The 11852-nt window shown below is 43.6% G+C and overlaps 1 protein-coding gene across 1 annotated transcript; it reads left to right on the plus strand.

Moving 5' to 3' along the window:
* Nucleotides 1-57: 57 nt before the first annotated feature.
* Nucleotides 58-11844, plus strand: LOC120050481 (acyl-CoA-binding protein-like). Its single transcript, XM_038997067.1, has 4 exons — nt 58-143; nt 757-874; nt 11447-11509; nt 11611-11844. The coding sequence occupies exons 1-4, from the start codon at nt 135-137 to the stop codon at nt 11682-11684; spliced, it is 264 nt and encodes an 87-aa protein (XP_038852995.1). The 5' UTR covers nt 58-134; the 3' UTR covers nt 11685-11844.
* Nucleotides 11845-11852: the final 8 nt, after the last annotated feature.

Genomic DNA, 11852 nt, shown 5'->3' on the forward strand with positions numbered 1-11852 from the left:
TTCCCATTTTTTTCCCGCATTTCCAATGGAATTTGAGATGTCACCACCTACTCAAAGGTGAAAGGTAAGACATAATCGCGGAAGTGAGCATTTCCACATGCAAGGAGTAGCTGGGTCTTTTTCTGGGGAACAACATGTCTATGGTAAGCAGAAACGTAGTTATTTTTAATTTTATTTGTGCAGTATTTAACCCGAAGTCATCTGTCAACGTGTTACTGATACCTTCCAGGTGTTAATACCTGGATCTACTGTGCATTTCTTTTCAAAAGTTTTTTTGTTGCAGTTTATCTGTTATGAAGCTACTGCATGTAGCTTAGTGTAGAAATCCATTTTCACTGTGGCACAGGATTGACTTTGTCATAGTGAGATGTTTCTTTTGTGTTAAGGTATTCATCCTATTTTCAGTCGGATATAAATATTTTTAACACATGGCACAATGTGATGTGCAAGTATTTTCTTTGGCATAAGCTAAGTTATTATATACATATTGTCTGTATATGGATTTTTGTATATATTTTTTAACTATCCTTCTGGGTACCAGAAGTCCTCACAACGATTGTAAAACAAGGAAAATTTGAACAAGTGGGGATATTTTGTCGGTTCCCACATTAAACAAAAATGCTATGTTAGGTATAGGGGTTGGGCTTAGGGTTATGGTTAGGTTTAGGGAAAATAGGATTTTGGATGGGAATCAATTCTTTGGTCCCCACAAAGATACCAATACAAAAAAAAAATGTTTTTTTCTTTCTTCTCAAGGCTGAATTTGAAAAGGCTGCCGATGAGGTGAGGAGGCTGACGGTACAACCTAGCTACGCTGAACTAGCAGTAGTATATGGTTTGTACAAGCAGGCGACACTTGGCAACGTCAATACGAGTGAGTCATTCTGTTCAACCTGTTCTACAGGCTGCACCTCAAAGCCAAATCCCTGATTGTTGCCTAATCTTTCTTGTACCACTAAGCATCAATATATAATTACATATAGTGCATTCGGAAAGTATTCAGACCCCTTGACATTTTGTTACTTTAGCCTTATTCTAAAATGGATTAAATAAAACATTTTCCGTATTCATCGACCTTGCTAAGGCTTTCGGCTCTGTCAATCACAACATTCTTATTGGCAGACTCAACAGCCTTGGCTACTCAAATGATTGCCTCACTTGGTTCACCAACTACTTTGTGAAATCGGAGGGCCTGTTGTCCGGACCTCTGGCAGTCTCTATGGGGGTGCAACAGAGTTCAATTCTCGGGCCGACTCTTCTCTGTATACATCAATGATGTTGCTCTCGCTGCTGGTGATTCTTTGATCCACCTCTACGCAGACGACACCATTCTGTATACCTCTGGCCCTTCGTTGGACACTGTGTTAACTAACCTCCAGATGAGCTTCAATGCCATACAACTCTCCGTCCGTGGCCTCCAACTGCTCTTAAATGCAAGTAAAACTAAATGCATGCTCTTCAACCGATCGCTGCCCGCACCTGCCCGCCCGTCCATCATCACTACTCTGGACGGTTCTGACTTAGAATATGTGGACAACTACAAATACCTAGGTGTCTGGTTAGACTGTAAACTCTCCTTCCAGACTCACATTAAACATCTCCAATCCAAAATTAAATCTAGAATCGGCTTCCTATTTCGCAACAAAGCATCCTTCACTCATGCTGCCAAACATACCCTCGTAAAACTGACCATCCTACCGATCCTCGACTTCGGCGATGTCATTTACAAAATAGCCTCCAACACTCTACTCAACAAAATGGATGCAGTCTATCACATTGCCATCCGTTTTGTCACCAAAGCCCCATATAATACCCACCACTGCGACCTGTATGCTCTCGTGGGCTGGTCCTCGCTTCATACTCGTTGCCAAACCCACTGGCTCCAGGTCATCTACAAGTCTCTGCTAGGTAAAGCCCCACCTTATCTCAGCTCACTGGTAACCATAGCAGCACCCACCCGTAGCACGTGCTCCAGCAGGTATATCTCACTGGTCACCCCCAAAGCCAATTCTTCCTTTGGCCGCCTCTCCTTCCAGTTCTCTGCTGCCAATGACTGGAACGAACTGCAAAAATCTCTAAAGCTGGAGACTCTTACCTTCCTCACTAGCTTTAAGCACCAGCTGTCAGAGCAGCTCACAGATCACTGCACCTGTACATAGCTCATCTGTAAATAGCCCATCCAACTACCTCATCCCCATACTGTATTTATTTATCTTGCTCCTTTGCACCCCAGTATCTCAACTTGCACATTCATCTTCTGCACATCCTACCATTCCAGTGTTTAATTGCTATATTGTAATTACTTTGCCACCATGGCCTATTTATTGCCTTACCTCTTATCCTACCTCATTTGCACATGCTGTATATAGATTTTTCTACTGTATTATTGATTGTATGTTTGTTTATTCCATGTGTAACTCTGTTGTATGTGTCGAACTGCTTTGCTGTATCTTCGCCAGGTCGCAGTTGCAAATGAGAACTTGTTCTCAACTAGCCTACCTGGTTAAATATAGCTGAAATATATATTTGTTTATCAATCTACACACACTACCCCATAATGACAAAGCGAAAACAGGTTTTTTGAAATTGTTGCAAATGTACAAAAAATTAAATAATATGTTATTTACATAAGTATTCAGACCCTTTCATCCTCTGTGGGGACAAACCCGAATCAATCGTTCCGCCCTTATCTTCCGGACTTCTCTCCGTGCTGTTTGTTGCTACTTTGCTATCTGCCAAAATGTTCGGTTTTGACTTTTAATACATTTACCAATTTCTTCGTTTTTTTCCTCGTTCAACTTTTTCACCCCGGAAGCTTTATCTGGACATGGTTCTACAGGACCTCCACCAGCCGAAAAAGCAAAGTAGTTAACTTAACATTGCCATCTAATTGCGGTCTCTGTACTCATAATATACAGGAGAACTATCGCCTTATGGTGAGGATAGCCGTGTTGCAAGCACAGCTTCAGATGCAGTCGTTAGGCAAGTGCAATTTAAGTGTAGGAAAGGATGAACAGCATCTGTGCCTCCAGTTTAGTACAGATAGTAGTATAAATCCCCCGCACAGTCCCCGCATCAAGACAATTTTCTCAAAGCTTCTGGAAAGAAATGTCGCTCAAACCGGTGTCGCTCAAACTTTCAACCGCTTGTCCCCATTAGGCAACTAGTCTGAGGCCGAGCCTTCTCAGGTTTCTCCTCCACCCGTTACGGGGTCTGAGCCGCCGATGCCTCACACCATTAGCTGACTAATTGAAAACGCTAGTCATTGGCGACAACACATTACCTGCAATATTAGACTTAAAAAGAATCATCCAGCAATCATACACTGTTTACCAGGGGGCACGGCTACCGACGTAAAGGCTAATATGAAGATGGTGTTGGCTAAGGCTAAAACTGGCGAGTGTAGAGATTATAGGGATTTTGTTATCCACGTCGGCACCCACAATGTTAGGATGAAACAGTCAGAGGTCACCAAGAGCAACATAGCTTGTAAATCAGCGAGAAAGATGTGTCGGCATCGAGTAATTGTCTCTGGCCCCCTCCCATTTAGCGGGAGTGATGAGCTCTACAGCAGTCTCTCACAACTCAATCGCTGTTTGAAAACTTTTTTCTGCCCCTCCCAAAAGATAGAATTTGTAGATAACTGGCCCTCTTTCTGGGACTCACGCATAAACCGGACCAAGCCTGGCCTGCTGAGGAGTGACAGACTCCATCCTAGCTGGAGGGGTGCTCTCATCTTATCCCTCAACTTAGAGAGGGTTCTAACTCCTCTAGCTCCACAATGAGTTGGGTGCAGGCAGCCAGCTTAGTGGAGTCTGCCTCTAGCACAGTCAGTGTAGTCAGCTCAGCTATCCCCATTAAGACCGTGCCTGTGCCTCGACCTAGGTTGAGCAAAACAAAACATGGCGGTGTTCACTTTAGCAATCTCACTGGAATAAAGACCTCCTCCATTCCTGTCATTATCAAAAGAGATTGTGAGATCTCACATCTCAAAATAGGGCAACTTAATGTTAGATCCCTCACTTCCAAGGCAGTCAGTCAATGAACTAATCACGGATCATAATCTTGATGCCATTGGCCTGACTGAAACATGGCTCAAGCCTGATGAATTTACTGTGTTAAATGAGGCCTCTCCTCCTGGTTACACAAGTGACCATATCCCCCGTGCATCCCGCAAAGGTGGAGGTGTTGCTAACATTTATGAGAGCAAATTTCAATTTGCAACAACAAAAATGACACCGTTTTCATCTTTTGAGCTTCTAGTCATGAAATCTATGCAGCCTACTCAATCACTTTTTATAGCTACTGTGTACAGGCCTCCTGGGCCGTATACAGCATTCCTCAATGAGGTCCCTGAATTCCTATCGGACATTGTAGTCATGGCAGATAATATTCACATTTTTGGTGACTTTAATATTCACGTGGAAAAGTCCACAGACCCAGTCCAAAAGGCTTTTGGAGCCATCATCGACTCAGTGGGTTTTGTCCAACATGTCTCCGGACCTACTCATTGCCACAGTCGTACTCTGGATCTAGCTTTGTACAATTGGAATGGAAATGGCGCTCCACCAAACTGGAAGTCTTCCAACTAGCTTAGAAAGACCGTACCGTGCAATATCAAAGAGCCCTCACTGCTGCTCGATCATCCTATCATCCTATTTTTCCAACCTAATTGAGGAGAATAAGAACAATCCCCCCAAATGTGATACTGTTGCAAAGCTAACTAAAAAGCAACATTCAACAAGAGAGGATAGCTTTCACTTCAGCAGTGATAAATTCATGAACTTCTTCGATGAAAAGATCATGATCATTAGAAAGCAAATTACAGACTCCACTTTGAATCTGCGTATTGCTCCAAAGCTCAGTTGTCCTGAGTTTGCACAGATCTGCCAGGACCTAGGATCAAGGGCCTCTAAACCTTCCAGCTGCCGACTGGACCCTATTCCAACTAAACTACTGAAAGAGCTACTTCCTGTGCTTGGCCCTCCGATGTTGAACATAATAAATGGCTCCCTATCCACTGGATGTGTACCAAACTCACTAAAAGTGACGGAAATAAAGCTTTTCTTGAAAAAGCCAAACCTTGACCCAGAAAATGTAAATAACGATCTGCCTATATCGAATCTCCCATTCCTCTAAAAAATGTTTGTGAAAAAGATGTTGCACAGCAACTCACTGCCTTCCCGAAGAAAAATTATGTATACGAATTGCTTCAGTCTGGTTTTAGACCCCATCATAGCACTGAGACTGCACTCGTGAAGGTGGTAAATTACCTTTTTTAATGGCATCAGACCAAAGCTCTGCATGTCCTCATGCTCCTAGACTTTAGTGCTGCTTTTGACACTATTGATCACCAGATTCTTTTGGAGAGATTAGAAACCTTAATTGGTCTACACAGACAAGTTCTTGCCTGGTTTGGATCTTATCTATCGGACAGATATCAGTTCGTCTCTGTGGATGGTTTGTCCTCTGACAAATCAATTGTAAGTTTCAGGGTTCCTCAAGGTAAAATTTTAGGATCACTATTGTTTTCACTATATATTCTACCTCTTGGTTATGTCTTTCAGAAACACAATGTCAACTTTCACTGCTATGCGGACGACACACAGCTGTCCATTTTGATGAAACATGGTGAATCCCCAAAATTGCCTACCCTGGAAGCCTGTTTCAGACATAAGGAAGTGGAGGGCGGGATATTTTTTACTTTTAAATTCAGACAAAACAGATGCTAGTTCTAGGTCCCAAGAAACAGATCTGCTGTTGGATCTGACAATTATTCTTGAAGGTTGTACAGTCGTCACAAATAAAACTGAAGGACCTCGGCATTACTCTGGAGCTCTCTTTTGACGAACATATCAATAATATTTCAAGGACAGCTTTTTTCTATCTTCGTAACATTGCAAAAGTCTAACTTTTTGTCCAAAACTGATGCAGAAAAGCTAATCCATGCTTTTGTCACTTCTATATTATTTTACTGCAATACTCTACTCTCCGGCTACCTGGATAAAGCACTAAATAAACTTCAGTTGGTGCTAAATACGGCTGCTAGAATCCTGATTAGAAACAAAAATTGTGATCATATTACTCCAGTGTTAGCCTCTCTACATTGGCTTTCTGTTAAGGCTAGGGCTGATTTCAAGGTTTTAATGCTAACCTACAAAGCATTACATGGGCTTGCTCCTACCTATCTCTCCGATTTGGTCTTGCCATACATGCGTACGCTACGGTCACAAGACACGGGTCTCCTTATTGTCCCTAGAATTTCTAAGCAAACAGCTGGAGGCAGGGCTTTCTCCTATAGAGCTCCATTTTTATGGAATGATCTGCTTACCCATGTGAGAGATGCATTCTCGGTCTCGACCTTTAAGTCCTTACTGAAGACTCATCTCTTCAGTAGGTCCTATGATTGAGTGTAGTCTGGCCAGAGGTGCGAAGGTGAACGGCAAGGCACTGGACCAACGAACTGCCCTTGCTGTCTCTGCCTGGCCGGCTCCCCCTTCTCCACTGGGATTCTCTGCCTCTGACCCTATTGCTATTCCATGCCGTTCCTAGGAGGGGTGCGTCACTTGAGTGGGTTGAGTCACAGTCGTTATCTTCCAGTCCGGTTTTGCGCCCCCTTGGGCTCGTGCGGTGGAGGAGATCTTCGTGGGCTGTACTCAGCCTTGTCTCAGGGTAGTAAGTTGGTGGTCTGTTGATATCCCTCTAGTGGTGTGGGGGCTGTGCTTTAGCAAAGTGAGTGGGGTTATATCCTGCCTGGTTGACCCTGTCCGGGGGTATCGCCGGGCGGGGGTCCAATGTCCCCTGACCCACCCCTGTCTCAGTCTCCATTATCAACGCTACAATAGTCTATGTGCCGTGGGGCTAGGGTCAGTCTGTTATATCTGGTGTAATTCTCCTGTCTTATCTGGTGTCCTGTGTGAATAAAAAAATGCTCCCTCTAAATCTCTCTCTCACCATCTCTCCCCTCCCGGAGGACCTGAGCCCTAGGATCATACCTCAGGACTACCTGGCCTGATGACTCCTGGCTGTCCCCAGTCCACCTGGTCGTGCTGCTGCTCAAGTTTCAACTGTTCTGCCTGCGGCTATGGAAAGCTGACCTGTTCACCGGATGTGCTACCTTGTCCCGGAACTGCTGTTTTCGACTCACTCTCTCTAGCGCACCTGCTGTCTCGACCTCTGAATGCTCGACAATGAAAAGCCAACTGACATTTACTCCTGAGGTACTGACCTACAACCAATGTGATTATTATTTTACCCTGCTGGTCATCTATGAACATCTTGAAGAACAATCTGGCCTTAAATGGCCGTGTACTCTTATAATCTCCACCCGGCACAGCCAGAAGAGGACTGGCCCCCCCTCAGAGCCTAGGTTCTTCCTAGGTTCCTTCTTTTTATAGAGTTTGGGCTGGGTTTCTGTATAGCACTTTGTGACATCTGCTGATGAAAAAAGGGCTTTATAAATACATTTGATTGCTATGAGACTTGAAATTGAGCTCAGGTGTATCCTGTTTCCATTGATCATCCTTGAGATTTTTCTACAACCGGATTGGGGTCCACCTGTGGTCAATTCAATTGATTGGACATGATTTGGAAAGGCACACACCTGTCTATATAATGTCCCACAGCTGACCGTGCATGTCAGAGCAAAAACCAAGGCATGACGTTGAAGGAATTGTCCGTAGCGTGCCGAGACAGGATGGTGAATAAGGACAGGTCTGGAGAAGGGTACCAAAAAAACTATGCAGCACTGAAGGTCCAGAACACAGTTGCCTATATCAATCTTAAATGGAAGAAGTTTGGAACCACCAAGACTCTTCCAAAAGTTGGCCAAACTGAGAAATCGGGGGAGAAGGGCCTTGGTCAGGGAGGTGACCAAGAATTTGATGGTCACTCTGAATGAGCTCCAGAGTTCCTCTATGGAGATTGGAGAACCTTCCAGAAGGACAACCATCTCTGCAGCACTCCACCAATCAGGTCTTTATGGTAGAGTGGCCAGACGGAAGCCACTTCTCAGTAAAAGGCAAATGACAGCCCATTTGGAGTTTGCCAAGAGGCACCTAAAGGACTCAGACCATGAGAAACAAGATTCTCTGTTATGATGAAACCAAGATTGAACTCCTTGGCCTGAATGCCAAGCGTCACATCTGGAGGAAACCTGGCAGCATTTCTACGGTGAAGTATGGGGGTGGCAGCATTATACTGTGCGGATGTTTTTCAGCGTTAAGGACTGGGAGACTAGTCACGATCGAGGGAAAGATAAACGGAGCAAAGTACAGAGATCCTTTCTCCAGATTGCTCAGGACCTCAGACTGGGGCGAAGGTTCACCTTCCAACAGGACAAAGACTCTAAGCACCCAGCCAAGACAACGCAGGAGTGGCTTCGGGAAAGTCTCTGAATGTCTTGAGTGGCCCATCCAAGCCCGGACTTGAACCTAACATCTCTGGAGAGACCTGAAAATAGCTGTGCAGCAACGCTCCCCATTCAACCTGACAGAGCTTGAGAGGATCTGCAGAGAAGAATGGCAGAAACTCCACAAATACAGGTGTGCCATCTTGTAGCGTCATACCCAAGAAGATTTGAAGCTGTAATCACTGCCAAAGGTGCTTCAACAAAGAACTGAGTAAAGGGTCTGAGTACTTATGTAAATGTCATATTTCTGTTTTTGTTTTTTTATATAAATTTGAAAGAATTTCTAAACTTGATTTTGCTTTGTCATTATGGGGTACTGTGTGTAGATTGTTGAGGAAAAGCAACAATAGAATCCATTTAAGAATACGTCTGTAATGTAACAAAATGTCAAGGGGTCTGAATACTTTCCGAATATACTGTACTTAGAACTTCTTATAAGTATGGCCAAGAGTTTTGGGGCGCTTTGAGGCACTATTCTTTTACTGATATATCCAGCATTGTCCACTAGTGCTGCTGCAGGTAGGAAATGTTCTGCAATTGACACAAGCTGTCTCCACTTAATAAATCTATGTCTGGTTGGCGTGGGGATCGCTTAAGCCAGGGGAGGCGTAGCACTGTGAATCTTAATCGCACAAAGTCTATTATTTGGCAGGGAATACTATTTGTACTCCCCACTTTTCTCAAACTGATCCTCTCCAACGGACTGGGAAGTTGTAGCAAAAAAAAGTAAATTAAGGGCAGTTAAAGGGGAGAGTCATTGAAACCAACCATGAAAATATATTGAAGTGAATTCGGGGAGTAGCCCCGACCAGGACTCGAACCCGGATCCAGCGACTGTCAAGCCAACGCCTTAACTGTACGCTCTTGGCGTAACGGTTCATGTGTTGGCTTGACATTCACAGGTTCAAGTCTCGTTTGGGGCTACCCCCGAAGTTTGCTACAACATATAGTACTTCCATGGTTGGTTTCATTAACTCTCCTTTAAACTGCCCCTAACTGACAACTTTGTAGTCCGTTGGGGAGGATCAGTTTGAGCAAAGTGAGGTTTAGAATCACTGATCTACAAACAGTATTCCCTGCCAAATAATATATTTTGTGCGATTTAAGATTAGCAGAGCTACGCATCCCCTGACTTAGGCAATGCCCCTGCCAAACACACATATGGATAGTTGGAGACAGCTTGTGTCAATTACAGAATATTTCCTAGCTGCAGCAGTGCTTTTATAGTGTCTTATTACAAGGCTTATAAATTTGTCTCGGATGTGCTTTTCTCAAGAGTTACGAAATGTATTGACTTATCAATTGTTTAGCTGCCTTTTTTGTCTGTGAGTAAACCGTTTAAAACCATTCAGGGATTGACATGAAGAGTTGCCCTATTTCCTGCGGCAAGTGACATGAACAGTTGCACCAGTTGAGGATGGTGAGGTTGCCCCATTGGGCAGGTGATTTAAGAAGTGAAAACAACCAAATTGCAAAGAATTCCAGCAAGCCTGAAACTGATCTTTGTGAAACACAGACATTGTATGGCAGTCGGGCAAGTTGAGCCTGCTCTGAGAATGTATTTACTGATAACAACCTTATTTTTCAGATTCCTCCCCTGTGTATGTGGAAGGCAAGCAATATATGGCACTTCTGCATGTAAATATACTGAACAAAAAAAATGTATGCAACATGTAAAGTGTTGGTCCCATGTTTCATGAGCTGAAATAAAAGATCCCGGAAATGTTCCATATGCAAAAAGCTTATTTCTCCCAAATGTTGGGCACAAATTTGTTTACGTCCCTGTTAGTGAGCATTTCTCCTTTGCCAAGATAATCCATCCACCTGACAGGTGTGGCAGATCAAGAAGCTGATTAAACAGCATGATCATTACATAGGTGCACCTTGTGCTGGGGACAAAAGACCACTCTAAAATGTGCAGTTTTGTCCCTCAAGTTTTTACTGAATGTGCAATTGGCATGATGACTGCGGGAATGTACACCAGAGTTGTTGCCAGAGAATTGATTCTTCATTTCTCTATCATAAGCCGTCTCCAACGTCGTTTTAGAGAATTTGTCCGTACGTCCAACTGGTCTGACAACCGCATACCACGTGTAACCACGCCAACCCAGGACCTCCACATCTTGCTTCTTCACAAGCAGGATGGTCTGAGACAAGCCACCCGGACAGCTGATGAAACTGGGTTTGCACAACCAAAGAATTCTGCACAAACTGTTAGAAACCATCTCAGGGAAGCTCATCTGTGTGCCAGTCGTCCTATGGGCAGGCATAAGCTACGGAGAACGAACACAATTGTATTTTATCGATGGCAATTTGAATGCAGATATACCGTGACGATATCCTGAGCCCCATTGTCGTGCCATTTGTCCGCTGTCATCACGTTTCATCATAGTAATGCGCGGCCCCATGTCGCAAGGATCTGTACACAATTCCTGGAAGCTGAAAATGTCCCAGTTCATGGCCTGCATACTCACCAGACACGTCACCCATTGAGCATGTTTGGGACGCTCTGGATGGACGTGTACGACAGCGTGTTCCAGTTCCCGCCATAATATAGCAACTTCGCACAGCCATTGAAGGCAAGTCGGACAACATTCCACAGTCAACTGCGTGATCAACTCTGGGAAGATGTGTCGGGCTGCATGAGGCAAATGGTGGTCACACCAGATACTGACTGGTTTTCTGATCCACGCCACTACTTTTTTTTAAAGGTATCTGTAACCAACAGATGCATATCTGTATTCCCAGTCATGTGAAATCCATAGATTAGGACCTAATGAATTTATTTTCAATTTCAATGATTTTCTTACATGAACTGTAAGTCAGTAAATTCTTAGAAATTGTTGCTTTTTACATTTTTATTTAGTGCCGCTTATTTTTTACATTAACAATCAAGTGATCATATTCTTCAGGTAACCAAAAAAGACTCCCGACTTGTCCGATGGGCAAGTGTCTTTCAGACTGCCAATACCTGCCAGTTAAAGCAATATTTTTTGTTGTAAGAGTAACTTTAAGATGTATGCGTTGTGTCCACAGAGCGTCCGGGAATATTTGACTTCCAAGGAAAATCTAAATGGGATGGTTGGAAAGCACAGGAAGGTAAGTATTTTGGACAATCTATTATTCTGCTTTTCCACTCTCTCTGTTTTGAATGTAACACAAATCTTCAATGTGTCCTGTTTCTATTTTCAATCCTATAGGAAAGTCCAAAGAAGATGCCATAAAAGAATATATTGCCTTTGTGGAAGAAATGAAAGCAAAGTACCCAATGTAGAGGTTATCTTAAGGATATTAGTGCACGTTTTTCTTCGAAGAACCATTTTATAATTAAGGAATAAGGCCCGAGGGGGTGTGGTATATGGCCTCCACTTTGCGTCGTGCCTAAGAACAGCCCTTAGCCGTGGTATATTGGCCATATACCACAAATCCCAGAGGTCCCTTA

This window comes from Salvelinus namaycush, chromosome 7, assembly GCF_016432855.1.
Source record: "Salvelinus namaycush isolate Seneca chromosome 7, SaNama_1.0, whole genome shotgun sequence".
Lineage (NCBI taxonomy): Eukaryota > Metazoa > Chordata > Actinopteri > Salmoniformes > Salmonidae > Salvelinus > Salvelinus namaycush.